Below are 16062 nucleotides of genomic sequence, written 5' to 3'. Positions count from 1 at the left end.
GCAACTATAATAAAATAAAATATTTGATCACACAAAAAAAGAATTGAAAGTAAGGTCCTGAAAAGATATTTGTACACCATGTTGATAGTAGCTTTATTCATAATACAACTGGAGGCAATGCAAGTGTCCATCAATGAATGAATGGATAAACAAAATGTGGTATATACAACAACAGAATATTATTCAGCCTTAAAAAGAAAGGAAGGAGGGCTTCCCTGGTGGCACAGTGGTTGGGAGTCCGCCTGCCGATGCAGGGGACACGGGTTCGTGCCCCGGTCTGGGAAGATCCCACATGCCGCGGAGCGGCTGGGCCCGTGAGCCATGGCCGCTGAGCCTGCGCTCCGCAACGGGAAAGATCACAACAGTGGGAGGCTCGCGTACCACAAAAAAAAAAAAAAAAAAAAAGAAAGGAAGGAAATTCTGTCAAATGCTAAAACATGTATGAAACTTGAAGATATTATACTAAGTGAAATGAGCCAGTCAAAAAGAGACAAACACTGTATGATTCCATTTATGTGAGGTACCTAGAATAGTCAAATGCATAGAAACAGAAAGTAGAATGGTGGTTGCCGGGGGAAAGGGGAGGGGAGAATAGGGAGTTGTTATTTAATAGGTTTAGAGTTTCAGTTCTGCAAGATGAAAAGAGTTCTGGAAACTGATTGCACAACAATGTGAATGTACTTAACGCTACTAAACTGTACACTTAAAAAATGGTTAAGATGGTAAACTTTATGTTACGTGTATTTTACCACAATTTTTAAAAATAATAGAGGGACTCTCAAAACACCATTTAAGACTGTTGGGGCATCAATTCACTACTGTGAAAACTGTTAACTGAAGGAAACAAATTTATCCAGTTTTCCAACATAAACTGTATTTCAGGGTAACCTAATAGCCCTCAAGGAAGAGGAAAGGATTTTATACAGAATTCCAGCTAATAAATGCGAAAGAAATGATAAAATTTAAAACAACCTCCTGCAACTCCTAATAAAATTACTGACTCAAGCAGCAATTATTAGTGGCTGCTAAAATCATTAGGTAAAAAGACAGGAAACTTTATAAGGAAGGGATCTGAACATCACCAACCTAAACTCACTGATCAAGTTTAGCATCATTAAAACGGAGACAATCAAGCACATTGTGCCTCCCTGAAGTAATGAATTATGAAGAACACAGTATTCCCACTCCTCAAGACGAATCTAATCAAGTCTTCATTGCTAACTTCTAGTCTACAGATAAAATATGGGGTATAGAACAAATTAACAGTATGAGGAAGCAATCAAACTCAAAATTATCCTGAAAAATTCTCAGGAAGCAATCAGTGAAACCCAGAATTGTCCTGGAAAATTCTCAGGACACATGAACCAGTTTCTTCAACAAAGCAATGATGTGAAAAATAAGGGGGTGGGGGTGGGGGGCCCTTGTTGGGTGGAGTAGGAAGAGGTACTGCTCTAGATGGAGAAATTTCAAAGATATAACAAACACACACAACACTTGGTCCACATTTGGATTCTGATTCAAAACAAGCTCAACTGTAAAAAGACAATTTTGACATGAAGGGAAAATTTGAATATGAATTGTATTAGACAATGTTAAGGAATTGTTATTAATTCTGTTAGGTGTGATAATGACATAGTTAAACAAAAGCTTAAGAACAAGAAGAAATAATCTCTCTGTGCTGACATCTGCCCAACAAGGTGGCTTGGAATGTAAGGGGAAGGACCCCTCCAGCCACTGCAGAGGGAGGCATAAGTGGTTCAGACTCCCAGGAAGAAGTCAAAGGCCCAAACATGCTGTCCTACAGTCCCTCCAGCAGAGTGGAGCCCAACCCCACCCCACTGGTCCACTGCCTGCCCCTCATATGGTCTAAAGCTTGGGTACCATCTTGGGAAACCCAAAACCAACAGCCATCAAGGTTAGATTTTGATCCCAGAACTCAAGCCTTCCCCTTTCCCTGGGACTCTGAGGCCACATTTATTGGCAGGAGATTTTGTGAGAGAACAGAGCTGGACTGAGAAAAGTCTGACAGCAGTCCCTCCCTTTCCCTCTGGGGGGCCCTCTTGTCCAGCTCCCACTGAAGGAGAATGACACAGAGAAGATGCAGGATGAGAGAAGATGCAGGATGAGAAGGGTACCAGCCTGGGATCCTACACCCAGACCTTAGCCTGCTCAGATTTTAAAAGGCAAGTGAAAAAAAGTGTGGGGGAAAAACCACAGACACAGGCATCGGACCTTCACTGGCAAAGGTTCTAATCAGATGATCCAGAAGAAGTGATCTTGTCTAAGTCAACCATGCTGGTACAGCAGGACTACCTGAAGCCCCAGAGGAAAGGGCCTGGGGGAGGCACACTCCACCTGACTCTTTAGAAAGAAAATGCAAACTGAAACAGAGAAGGTGAAGATGAGAGGCAACAGGGACTTACGGCACCTTGCTGGCCCCTTTCAGGGGCTGCCTACTGAATTCCACCTCCTGTCTCTAGCCCAACACTTCCAAGGCTGGTCTCACTCCCAACAACTCCCTGTTCCTCAAACCACTTTGCACTTTCCCATACCTTTGCCCTATACCTGGAACACCCCTTGCCCCTCCCCCTCCTCCAAACTTATCCTTGCAGGTCCAGCTCAAATGTCATGTCCACGTGGCACCCTCCCTATGCCTGGAACCACGAGGAATTAGTCCCTCTGAGGAACTCTATGCATCTATGTTACAAGCCTGTTTCCAGCCCAGTCTTAGCCTGCCGCACACTCTAGCAGTTCGGGTGGGGAGCCCTGCCCTTGCTGAGCCATCGTGAGCTCCTGGAAGAATGGTGTGACTTCCTCCTATGGGCAACCCTGCTCTTGACACAGAGCCTCTGTGCACACGGGGGACACTCGATAAACAAGGGAAGAGCTCATCAAGACACCAACAGGTGCGTGGGCCACTGTGAACTGAAGTAAAAAGAGCTGGTCTGCTTTCCTTCCAGGCCTCTGTGGCCCTGGCTCAGGGAGGCTTGGTGAGGGGCTGGGCTTGGCTAAGTTGTTAAGGGAGCCACCTGGAGAGGGAAGAGAAGAGCCTTCTGGAGGCCTGTTTCTTCAGAGTACCTTGCTAATACAGACAATCACCGACACACAAGGTGCCAAAGGGTGTTTTCAGCATGGAATGCCTTAAGTCACATAAACACACACACACACACACACACACACACACACACACACACACACACACACACACTCTCATCAAGTTCTCATCAAGCATAACCAAGAATTGGAACAAGAGGTAAGGGCAGCTGCTTAGTGGTGAGAACAGAGATGAGGACAAGAAGCCCCAAAGCCTTTGACTCGGGGCCCACATGTCAGTCTACTCTCCTTTCATATCAACCCTGCTATTGACCCTACGACAGACAACTTCCCCAAATGGATTCTGCAAAAACAGCTATGTCCACCGTGGGGCACAACAACTTGGTAAAGACAAGGTTCTCAGAAGTACAGACTGAGGCGCAGGGCAGTGATGCACCTACCTCTGCCCCCAAGTTCTTTGGGCACGTGCAAGGATTGTGCTGACAGCTGCCAGAGACCAAGGGACCATCCAGCAGAGCCCTAGCCCCAGCCCAACAATGGACCCTGAGAGCCCACTGGAGTGGGAGCGGAGTGTCCATAAATACACTTGTTAAATCTTCAGGGTCTCCCCTCAGTTGTGGGCAGGATGCTTTTCCCAATAGACACCAAGCACTAAATATCCAGGTGGGTCGCTAACCAGCAAGCCAGATTCCTCTTCTAGGACTCTTAAGATACCACACTGCCCCACATCAATGAGCTTCTCTATCCATGCCCAGTCATGGAACCATGCGAACCAGGGGCCTGACAACTATCACAGAGAGGGTCTGCTTACCAGCCCCTCGGTTTCCTCCGTCATCCTCTGGAAATGTGCAGCCATAGCCATGTAGTCTCGCATCTGCTTGTGACATTCGAGACACTTGATACTGTGCCGGATGAGCCTCACAGGGTCTGGGTAGAGCGGCAAAGCTGGAAGGGGGGGGCTGGCACTGCTTGAAGTGAGGCCGTGTTTGGGGGAGGAGGGGAGAGCCGGGGTTGCTGGTGCCATGGAGTTCACGGGGGCCGACACGAACATTTGGTCCGCAGAGATGGGCTTCACAAGCAGCTGAGAGCACTGCATGACTAGCCCCTTGCTCTTGTGGTCACGGGCGTGCCGGAGCAGGCTGCACTTGTTGAAGAAGAGCAGCGTCTGGGAGCACAGTGTGCACAGCACCTCGATGTGGACGCTCCGCCGGCCGTAGTGCTGGCTCAGGCTCTTCTCTAAGGCAAACGCATCCCCACACTCCAGGCAGCAGTACCCACTGGCCGGCACGTGGATCCTGCTGTCCGCAGGTGGGCTGAGATTTGGCGCGTAGAGGGGCACAGGGTTGGAGCTGTGGAGGACCTTGTTGAAGACCTCCACAACCAGTGGGGCGGCCTTTTTCACCTGGTGGACCAGGGGCACCGACATCTGCGTGAGCTGTGGCTGGCTCCGCCTCTGTGCTGAGGACTTGGCCGTCACAGACGCGGCCACACTGTGGGGGACCAGATTCAGGTTGGCCAGGTGCACGGCTTTGGGCAGGAGGTTGGCAGGGGCCAGGGTGGATGCCTGCAGTGCTGTGCTCTGCTGCTGCTTCTTGCCCATCTGTGAGCCCGAGGCAGCCCCCTTTGGGCCCCGGGACCCAGAGCTGCAGCAGGTAGTTGAAGATTCACTGGCTTTTGTCATGCTCTCATCCCCCTTCCTGTCACCCTGGGGGCTCCCTGAATTTGTGCCAACCTCAAGAAAGTGCTCCGCCCCAGACAGGGCCGTGACCTCATCCTCTGGCACCTCGCTCGGGGCCTCAGCAATGGCGCTTCCTAGAGGTGACCCAGCAGGGGACTTACTGGGATCATCAGGGTCTGGCAGGATCCTTGTGACAGTCCGTTTGATTTCCCCTGATGATGTCTTAATGGTTTTGATTCTGACTTTGGGAATTGCTGGTGGGGAGCTGGCAGCCACAGAAGGGGAGCCTTTGCTGCTGCTGTCACTGCAGATGCTCCGAGGGCTGTCTGATGGCTTGATACTTTTTCTAGTGGCCTCCAGAGGGCTCCGGGGACTCTTTGGTGACTTGGGCATTTTGGGGCTGCCTTTGGAGCCCTCTTTTGTGGGCCCTGAGGGATCCTTTGTGTGGGTAGGCTGATCCTCCTTGGTGACACTGGCCACTCGTTTAGCCTGCAGGGCCACCAAGGCTGCAACACAAGAGGACAGCTTGGAATGAGCTGGCTTAAGACGCTGCCTAGGGGGCACTGACGAGCAGGTACCTGGCTCCGAGGCAAGCCCCTTAGGCTCAGAGCCGACACTGTGGCCGGGGTGGCTGTTGAACTCCAAAGCTTCCCCAAAGAATCGACTGGTATCCAGCTCCCTGTGAGGTTCCACTGCCTTCTGCCCACCTTGCTCGTGCTCCTGCTGACTCCCCAGGGGCAGGGGTTCTGGCTTGGGTTCTTTCTTACAAAAGTGATCAAACATATGCAGCTCTGGGACTGGAAACTTAGTCAGAGCCTCCAGGACCGGGCCCCCAACAGACTCACACCCAGGAGGGGGTGGGAAATAACTGTCAGAGTGCTTGGGCTTTATCCCAAACCCATTATCTTTGATGGCATCCTCGGGTTCGGGGCTGGAGATTGGACTGAACTGGTTAAAAGTTGGTAAGGGCTCTGACTTGGAAGGTTCCAGCTTGCCGGGGAAACTCCTGGTACTATCTCCATTCATGAAAGTGGAATCAAACTTCCCACAGTTGTGGCCTAGGTTGTGGGGATCTGGAGGCAGGTCCGAGCCCCGGAATCCATTGTGTAGGAGGCTGGGAGCAACGTGGTCTTTCTCCGCTTCAAATGACTCCTGGCGGCTGGTGTTCTTGACGATGACACTCACGGCTGGCACATCTGAGGCTGATCCTGAGTGAGACAAGGACACATTCTCATCCATACACATGCCTGGAGGTTTGAGGGGACTCTCATTATCCTCACTGGGGGTCTGGATGGCCTCCTTGGCATCAAGGCTGGTGGGGTCTGGGATATCAAAGGCAGCCAGAAGGTCATCAAAATCTGGAGTTTTCATATCCCCCATGGCTGGAGGCTGGCAAGGGCTGTAACAGAAACAGAGAACAGAATCAGTGATCACCAGGATCCCACTGGGCTCTGTCCAGCACCATCTTCATCACAAACCCATCTCGCTAACACACATGCAGCCAGCACACACATGCACAAATCCCCACGCTATGGGAAGTCACACAGCTGAGTTTTACCCCAACAGGTTTCCAAAATGCTGGGGACATTGGGGGAGGAGTGGAAAGAAAAGTTAGTATGTAGTGACAAGCCTGCCTGGCAGGCTCAAAACATTAATACCTGGAAATTCCTGGTTGGTTGCAGAGCCAAAAAGGGGGTACACTCACACCATGCTCCCTCAATTTCTCAGGGAATATCATTACTCCATGATCATAAGCATTAGCAAAAAACCAATCACTCAGCCCTTTAAAAAAAAAAAAAAAAGCATGGCTCAGCACCTCCGTGCTTTAGAAAACTTCTGATTCATACATGAGACTTGGCTATAACTCCTGCTAATTTACTCTTAGTAATTAATCATTAACTTTGTATAACTTGGTTTCTTGCTGCATGAATTCAAGCAAATCCAAAATGATTTACCACTGCCAGTATTAAACAAACTCTAGCAGATTATATCATCCCCTAGGTGTTTTTTTCTCTAGTCAGTGTCTGCTTGATTCCTTAATTTCCACCCCAAATCTGTTATTTGTTGGTGAACGGATCACTAAACCTGAGGGACAGGGTGACTCTCAAAGAAGCACACAGTTATCAAACTGGCCAGGGAATAGTTTTAAAGAAGCCCTAAATTTTATTTTAACTTAGTACACAAAGGAAAGAAAACCCACCTGTTTCCTTCATGATCTGGAGAAGCAAAGCTACAAAACTACTGCAAAGGAGGAAACCCAAGGCCCTACGAAAGAGGCCTTCCCTTAGGAAGTTACTAAAATACTCACACTTAGATAAGACATGAAGCTGCCTGGCTCAAACCTGCTGGAAAGAGGAAGAAAAAACCCCACTGTCTCCCTTGTTCAGCCCATAAATCCTTGCATCTGCTTCAGCATCCCAGAGCCTTATTTGCTTAAGTATTTCCTACACTATGTTTGTACTGAAAGCCTTTGTGAATGCAGATTGACACAACTCTTTTAGAAAGCAGTACAATAGCTGCACAGAACCAGATAAGGGGCAAATCCTTGGGTCCGGGAACCCCACTGCCAGAAATTTATCCTAAGAAAAAAAATTCCCTAAAGCTATATGCAAAAGTGTACAGCATTATTAAAACAACACAAAAAGGAGACACCCACATACAAAGAATCTAAATGTCCAAGGACAGGGAATGGTTAAGTAACTGATAGACTATTGTGTAGTTATTAAAAATCCCAATTATGAAATCTATGTAGCAACATGAAAAATTACTCACAGTGTTAAGATTAAAATAAAAAACAAATACAGAAATGTTGTCAAACTATGACAATGTAAAACTAAGTATGCATTTGAGCCAAGATTAAAAGAGAAAAGTAATTTATGCAGGGTGGTGGGATTACTGGTGTGTTATTTTTTCACAATTTTTGTGTGTGTATGCTGGCAGATTGCCTTTATAATTTTAAAAAGGGAAAATAAAGAAAAAAAACAAAAATTAGAACCACAGGGGAACAGCTGGCAGAGATATACCTATTGCCATCCCATGGGATCAACAGGCTTGCAGGTGTGGTTTCTTGTCCCACCCCACCAAGCCCCAACAAAACACATCTGCCTTCTTAAGAGTTCTCACGGAAAATGAAACAGACTGCCCCATTGGGAAGATATCTAATTATGGTAGATACTAATAAAGTGAAATACCAGTTAACTAAATATGAGTTCGCAGAATATCTCACTGAAACGAGATGTAAAGTTTCTGGACAACAAATGATTGTCTGGTAGAATAGAACTGTTGGAGCCCATAAGCGAGGGGAATATACTGAATATCAGTGGAAGAAATGAGCATCCCAATACCAAGTGAACTACTATGCAGGCTGATCCCAACTATAAGGAAACACCTATGTGGTATTTGCTTTATAAGCTTATCTCCAACTCCCCCCCACCCCGCTTCAGTCTAGGAAAAAAAGGTTGAGGGAGAAGGGTGGAATAGATTGGTCTTTTTAAGGTACTGGGAAAAGCCTGTGGGGGAGAAGGGGTAGTACTTAGCAGTGTGTGCAAGGATTATCGAGAAGCCTACTATTGTTTAACTCCAAGTCACAGAGGCTTGAAGCAGAGAGATAGAACATGAAAGTAATGATGTTCTCCACACAGAGAAATCTCAGGGATTGGCCGAGAATGGTCAGAGGTCAGAGCAAAAGGTATCTTTTGCTAGAAAAATCAGAGCTAATAAATGGTGTGGCAGCTCAACATCAGCAGCAGGAAAAACTTTTATAACCTTTGAATTTTAAATACCAAGGCTGATACTTTTAAAAGCCAAAGATCAAATCCTGTTTTCTATTTAGCCCTAGTAAGGACAACCAAAATCAGCAGCAATTGATAACTGTTAAAAGACTTACAGTGGGGGACTTTCCTGGTTGTTCAGTGGTTAAGACTCCGCGCTCCCAATGCAGGGGGCCCGGGTTCGATCCCTGGTCAGGGAACCAGATCCTGCACGCTGCAACTAAGACCTGGTGCAGCCAAATGGATAAATAAATTAAATAAATAAAGACTCACAGTGTGCCCAAGTGTCTGTATTTCTTTAAACTCTGCTCTAAAGTAAGTATCGCATTGTTTATAAGTAGAAAGTAGAAATTAATCAAAATGTACCCTGTTATAAAAGCAAAGGAGAGGGACTTCCTTGGTGGCGCAGTGATTAAGAATCCGCCTGCCAACGAAGTGAGAGAGTGGCATTGACATATATACACTACCAAATGTCAAAAAGATAGCTAGCGGGAAGCAACCACATAGCACAGGGAGACCAGCTCAGTGCTTTGTGACCACCTAGAGGGGTGGGACAGGAAGGGTGGGAGGGAGATGCAAGAAAGAGGGGATATGGGGATATATGTATACGTATAGCTGATTCATTTTGTTATACAGCAGAAACTAACAACAATGTAAAGTAATTATACTCCAATAAAGATGTTTAAAAAAAATAAAAATAAAGAATCCGCCTGCCAATGCGGAGGTTCAATCCCTGGTCCGGGAAGATCCCACATGCCACAGAGCAACTAAGCCCGTGCGCCACAACTACTGAAGCCCGTGCACCTAGAGCTCATGCTCAGCAATAATAGAAGCCACTGCAATGAGAAGCCCATGCACCGAAGAGTAGCCCCTGCTCACCCCAACTAGAGAAAGCCAGCACGCAGCAACAAGGTGAATATACAACCCAACGCAGCCAGAAAAAAAAGCAAAGGAGAAACCGAAAAGAAAAAGACTACCAATAAAAAGTTCTATTCATCGAAAACCTGCCAACACATAGTTAAAAAGCAAACAACCAAAAGGAATATTTGCAACATATAATAATTACTATCATTAATATCTTCATTAATATGTAAAAGGCCCTTAAAAAGTAGCTAGTAAAAGATAATCAACATATTAGAAAAATAAGCAAAAGTGATGAGCAGGCACTTAAAAAAAGAACAACCACAAATGGATAATTCATACACAACAAAAGTTGCAACCTCACAAAAAATTAGAGAAATACAAATTAAAATAATGAGAAACATTTTTGGTTTATTAAATTGACCAAAGTTTTCAAAAACTAATAATCCCCAGTGTTGGCAGAGATGTGGCAAAATAAGCATTTTGAAAGTAATAGAAATTGATACAACCTGTCTAAAGAGCAATTTAGCAATACATACATAAGGCTCAATAATTCCACTTCCAGATATTTATCCTAAGGAAATAGAGATGCATGTGACAAAAATAATCATTACAGAATTATAACAAAATTATTTTATAACAAAAAATGAGATACAACCTAAAGTCCAAACAATAGGAAGTTGGTTCAATAAATTATGGTCTATTTACACAATTAAATACTAGGCATCATTATGGAACAATATTTAAGATGAGAAATGCTCCTAAAATGAGGAAAAAAGATACTGAAGTGTACACACAGTACAATCTCTATTTAAAACAAAAAAAATTTTTTTACTATACATAGTTCTTATGAGAAAGGCTAGAGGAATACTCTAAAATGTCAAAAATATCTCAACAGATAATGAAATTATTTTTTCTTTTTTATCTACATTTTCAAATTCTTTATTCAAACGATTTATTTCAAATTTTATTGCTTAAGTAATTCTATTAAATTATATTTTTAACCTATGAAAAGAAGAAATTAGGCAGGCCAAAAAAATTTGAGGCGCTTGGGGCTTCCCTGGTGGCGCAGTGGTTAAGAATCCACCTGCCAATGCAGGGGACACAGATTCAAGCCCTGGTCCGGGAAGATTCCACATGCCGCAGAGCACCTAAGCCCATGCGCCACAACTACCGAGCCTGTGCTCTAGAGCCCGTGTGCCTAGAGCCTGAGCTCCGCAACAAGAGAAGCCACTGCAATGAGAAGCCCATGCAGGGCAATGAAGAGTAGCCCCCACTCGCACAACTAGAGAAAGCTTGCATGGAGCAACGAAGACCCAACGCAGCCAAAGATAAATAGATAAAATAAATAAATTTATATATATTTTTTAAATTGAGGAACTTCTTACAGAGGACTCTAAAAATCATCACTATAAAACTCTTTAAGCACATCTGGCATGACTCAGCAAGGGACTGCCAGCTAGAAAATCAGTGAAGTAACTTAATTAAAATTAAAGGTGTAGTCAAAATAAAAAGCTTCAGCATATACCAGTGTCTGCAACTTGTTGCAAGAAGCCAAAGTTGGAAAGAGCAAACCACAGACAGCTGCCTGCCTACCTTGCCTGGGGACAGTCCTCAGGACCCAGAGGTGATGGCCCCTGCCCCATGTCCACAAATACCAGCCTAGGAACCGTGGCTCACCCTGCAGAACACTCAGCAGGGTTCACCCTGAAGCATCTGAACAAGCTAGATCCACGCATGGTGAGCTCACCCAGTGATCTAGAATGGCCTAGTCAACAGACAAGGCAGGCTCCCCGGTTCTCTGAGCCCTAGGCTGAGAGCAAATTTCACTCAAAGGTGGGAAGGTGGAACCATGCTAAAATACATACAACCCCCTTGGGGGTGAACTGGCAGAATGATGCTGTATCCTCTCAGGGTAAGTTTCTATTCAGGGAAGATCTGGAAACTAAAAAAAAAAGTTAAAGTGAATATAAATACCCAGTTTTTATTACAGGGTCTACTAGCTGCCCAGGAAACTTTGCCAAACAGTTAAGTAAACATATCATCTAGGTGAGAGGGAGGGAAGAACACCTTAATTTTAAAAGGGCCTCGTCAGGCCTAATTAACCTATTCGAATTCTTTAAGGGGATAAAAACAATATGATTATGGCAGAACTAGTAGGCAGAATTTCTAATGCCAAAATCCCACCAAAAAACAACAAACTGAATTCCATGTTGCATGTGTGTTTGTCTTTATGTGACTGTCATTTATGGGAAACCATGAACGATGGTGTTTTTTAACCCATTGACCAGTTCTGGACTGGAGCTCGATGCTTTCATGAATTGCCTAGAATGATAGTTCCCAACCCACTGGGGACCCAACTTCATATCCACAAATGTGTTCCCAATGACCAGCCATTAAAAACACCACTACTGAATGAGAGTCCCTGAAAAAATTAATTTGAAAAGGAGGTCTCAATGCTTTGGGAACCAATAATCTAGCAGAAAAACATTAGGCTGTAAGATTCATGAGGGAAGAGACTTATCTGTCTTGTTCACCACTGCATTCTCCATTAGGCAGTCAATAAATATTTGTTGAAGCAGTAAAATGAAACCTTCAAGACTGCACATGGCCTAAAAGCTGTTCCAGAAATGAAAATGTGAAATTAAAAGACAAGTTCTCAGGAGGCTGTATGAATAGGCGAAATTATGGCAAAGGAGCATTAGTGAAAGCAAATGTGAAGGAACGTTTAGGGAAAAGCAATTCCAATCATACTAGAATGTATATGGTTATGGTTAGAATAATGGGTTCTAAGCTAAACTGTTCAATAAAGAAGCATCAGCTTAGACTGTTCCCTTAAGACACCATGTTGCATGTTTCATCACAAAAGGCCCAGAAAACACTGGGCATTATCAGAAAGGACACTGAAAACAAAATAAAACTTGTGATCCTGTCCTTATTCACAACCACTCAGTGTCCACAGAGAGATGTGCTGAGCAGTTTTAGCTCCCCACACTTTAATAAAGATGTACCAGAGTTGAAAAAGGTCCTGAGAAATGAGACTGAGTAGATGGAAGAGCTCTCTAATGAGAGCCTAAAAATTAGAACTCTATTTTATTCTAGAGAGATGAAGATTTAGGGGAAAGGGGGAACATAATCCAAGGATAGGTTTGTTCATCAAACCTCAAACACTAGACAGCAGAGGGCAGCATTTTTGAAGTTTGAAGTAAATAAAAGATATAGACCAAAACCAACAACAACAACTTAATCCATTAGTCAGAAAATATACTGATATTGTTAAAGGTAAAATATATAAATGTAGTAACATCCACACTTATTCAAATCTAGAATTTTTTTTTAAAAAGGCTCTGAGAAACTAAGAACAAGGAATTGTCAGTAAATCCATGAGCTTTCTTTCCCTCAGCGCTGAAGCCTTTGACTTTCAAATAACGTTAAACTTGGTCACCTGGTTTTCTTAACAATATTAAGTTCAGCAATAACAGGACATCAAGGGGGCAGCGACACTCCAAATTTAAGAAAAGTCTGATCTCTATTCAGTATATTCTGTCTAATGAAACAAGGAAACAAATAACATCACAGATTTATACAATGAAAATGAAAGACCACATGATTTAGGGAACACTGGACTGTGAGACAACAAAATTGTTTCCTTTTATTTGCCACCTTGTTGGATGAGGACTAGAAGGAAGGATGAGTATGTATGTTTTACAACCGGTAGGTGAACTCTTTACCCTACTGCCCCACATGACTGAATATGGCATAGATATTGACATAAACTGTGTTCAATTATTGTTATAACAGTTAAGGGTTTAAAAATGGATAAATAGGGGCTTCCCTGGTGGCACAGTGGTTAAGAATCTGCCTGCCAATGCAGGGGATGCGGGTTCGAGCCCTGGTCCGGGAAGATCCCACATGCCGCGGAGCAACTAAGCCCATGCACCACAACTACTGAGCCCGCGCTCTAGAGCCCGCGAGCCACAACTACTGAGCCTGCATACCACAACTACTGAAGCCCGCAAACCTAGGGCCTGTGCTCCACAACAAGAGAAGCCACCGCCATGAGAAGCCCGTGCACCACAACGAAGAGTAGCCGCCACTCGCCACAACCAGAGAAAAGCCTGCGTGCAGCAACAAAGACCCAATGCAGCCAAAAATAAAATAAATCTTAATTAATTAATTAATTGATTTTTTAAATGGATAAATAAAATTTCCCCCAGCTTTCTACTTCAGAAGGAACATCCCAGGAGATAATAAAGCAAAAAATAACTCAAACTGTATGAAACACAGAGAGAGAGAGAGAGAGAGAGAGAGAGAGAGAGAGAGAGAGAGAGAGAGCGAGAGCGAGAGATTATTTAGCAGACCCTAAGAAAGTACTTGAGTTGGTTCCCAGGTAGGAGAACTTCTGTACCAGGAATGGAAACTTGGCAAGGCAAAAGAGAGAATGAGAAAGCAAGCACAAGAGCAAGCTGCTACTCCCATGACTTGTAGGAACTTCAATCTGGACTCTGGCTGGAACATTGATCAGGAAGAGACACTGCTTCTATGGGTGGTAGAGAAGGGAGCTCAGTGAAACTTTAGCTGGATCAAAGGAAACATAAGTAAACAGTTTCCATGTTCCTGGACCCAGAATGAAGTCCCAGACTTGGAATAGGAGAGCTAAAAGAATAAGAAATTGTGAACCACAGAGAGCTAGCTTTCACCCCTATGTTGTCACTAATTACCTATGTAAGGATCTTAGGCAGGCCTTCGTTTAATATGTAAATTTAAACTAACTTGAAGGGTCTCTGAGACCTTGAACAGGCTAGGCTACAACAGCTGGGCAAATTAATCTAGAACTATTAGATTTCTACATAAAACTTAAGTCCTAAAGTAGACAAGCAAACTCTCTACCACATATATACTACTGCCCTCCTGAATACACATCTGAGGCCTTCTTATAGGTCTAAGTGATTCCAAGTCACAGACACTCTGAGTCAATCAGTGGCCAATGCTTCATTTCATGAGGCACCTGGCATTCTAATCATTAGCAAAGAACAGCCCAAAGAGATTCTCAGCAGTATACAAGAAAACAGGTGCCCCAACAGACCCAGGCAAAACAACAAAGCGTTTCACTTGTCTTTTCCTCTATCTGGTCTTAGTCCTGCCAATGCATATTTTGCCAGAATGGTTGCTGTAAAACACTTATCTGATCACAGAGACGTCCCAGTTCAAAATCCCCATCACCTTCAGTAAATAAACTCTTCTTCCAGTGTGCAGAAGCCATTCCCATCTGGTCTGTGTCCACCTCTCCAGCCACTTCCCAGGGTACATTTCAGTCACTGGTGTCAGAGCTTGAGCTGATCCTCCTGAGTGGCCCCAAACATAAATCTGCCCGAGAACTCCTCCTCATCCCCAAGCTCCTGTTCCAGGGCCCCTCCTCCTGGATGCCTTCTCTTGAGTCCTCTGCCCTTCCCTTCCTCCCTTCCTCTATGGCGGCACTTCCCACAGTAGGCTGGGATCCTGAGTTTTCTCATCAGTCTGTGAGTCTCCCCAGAATTGGGGTCATATCCTTTACCTCTATGTCCAGGGCCTAACACACCTGGTTCCCAATGGTATGGGGGCTGTCACTGCTCCCACCCCTCCCAGAACCTTTCCTTGAAGGCTCTCCAAACCCTAGCTGATAACACCTGTCCCTGCCTGCCCTGCCCAAGATGTCCGTCACCCAGAGGCAGCTTCTCTTCTCCCGGTCTAAGCCGTTCCACCCCAACCAAAAATTCCATTTCCCAAGAACAGAATTGCATTGCAAGCATTCTAACAAGACTCACAGGATGTTAGAGCTGAAGTGGACCTCAGAAATGACCTGGTCCAGTGGCTTCCAAATGCCCGTCTGCAGACTGCTGCTGGACTGGCTGCAAAAGAATAACATGGGGAGTGACTTTAAAACACAGAAGCCCAGGCTCCATTGTGGAAATTCTGATTCAGTAGGCCTGGGTGGATCCCTGCATTTTTTAAAAAAGCTTCCCAGTTGATTCCAGGGCACTGGTCTAGTCCAACCTCTTCATTTTATACTTGAAGAACTGAGGCTCAGAAATGGGAAGTTCATCCATCAAATAATTACCAAATGCCAAGACTTATGCCAGGCACTGAGGACACAAAGGCAAGGCCCAGACCCTGTTTTTGAGTGCCCTCCCCTCCACAACCCACTGAAAACACCTTGCAACCACATACCTGTGAGTGCCACCAAAGGCTCATCAAGGGGACACAGGCTTCCTATAGGCAAGGAAGGGAGAGGGACTTTCTCTAACTGCCCTTGTCAGAAGTCATCTCATCCTCCCTTGTGCTCCCTTTTGTTTCAGTTATTTCTCCTCATAATTTTCTACCTTTAATGTAGTACCTTTAAACTACCTTTAATGTAGTTTACCAGTAAAATGTTCCCTCTTCTGCTATTTCATAAGTCCCTCAACAGGCACTCACTGAATCATTAATTAATTGGTATCCCTTAATTCTAGACTTGGATTTCTACTTGGATAGGCATCTCAAATCTAATATGTCCAAAATCTAACTCTTGGATTTCCTCCTACATTCTTTCTCATTTCAGTAAATGACAACTCAGTCCTTCCAGTTGCTTGGGCCAAACCTTGGCATCTTTGAGTCCTCTCTTTCCCTCATACCCTTCATCCAATCCATAAGCAAATCCCATCAACTTTACCTTCAAAATGT

The 16062-nt window shown here is 44.7% G+C and overlaps 1 protein-coding gene across 17 annotated transcripts in view; it reads right to left on the bottom strand.

The window, feature by feature from the left end:
• ZNF592 (zinc finger protein 592) overlaps positions 1-16062 on the bottom strand; it is a 55313-nt gene that overhangs the window by 22301 nt on the left and 16950 nt on the right. For 2 of the 17 annotated variants that reach the window (XM_067029967.1, XM_067029965.1), the window contains exons 2-4: positions 15168-15251; positions 14587-14708; positions 3866-6131 (exon numbers count right to left, since the gene is read on the bottom strand). In XM_067029967.1, coding sequence (XP_066886068.1) covers positions 3866-6112 — 2247 coding nt within the window. In that variant the 5' untranslated portion in view covers positions 6113-6131; positions 14587-14708; positions 15168-15251. The other 15 variants (XM_059057270.2, XM_067029972.1, XM_067029973.1 and 12 more) reach the window with 14 other exon arrangements.

This window comes from Kogia breviceps, chromosome 3 (assembly GCF_026419965.1).
Source record: "Kogia breviceps isolate mKogBre1 chromosome 3, mKogBre1 haplotype 1, whole genome shotgun sequence".
Taxonomy (NCBI): domain Eukaryota; kingdom Metazoa; phylum Chordata; class Mammalia; order Artiodactyla; family Physeteridae; genus Kogia; species Kogia breviceps.
The sequence above is the reverse complement of the archived record's forward strand: the minus strand, read 5'-3'. Positions and strand labels throughout refer to the sequence as shown.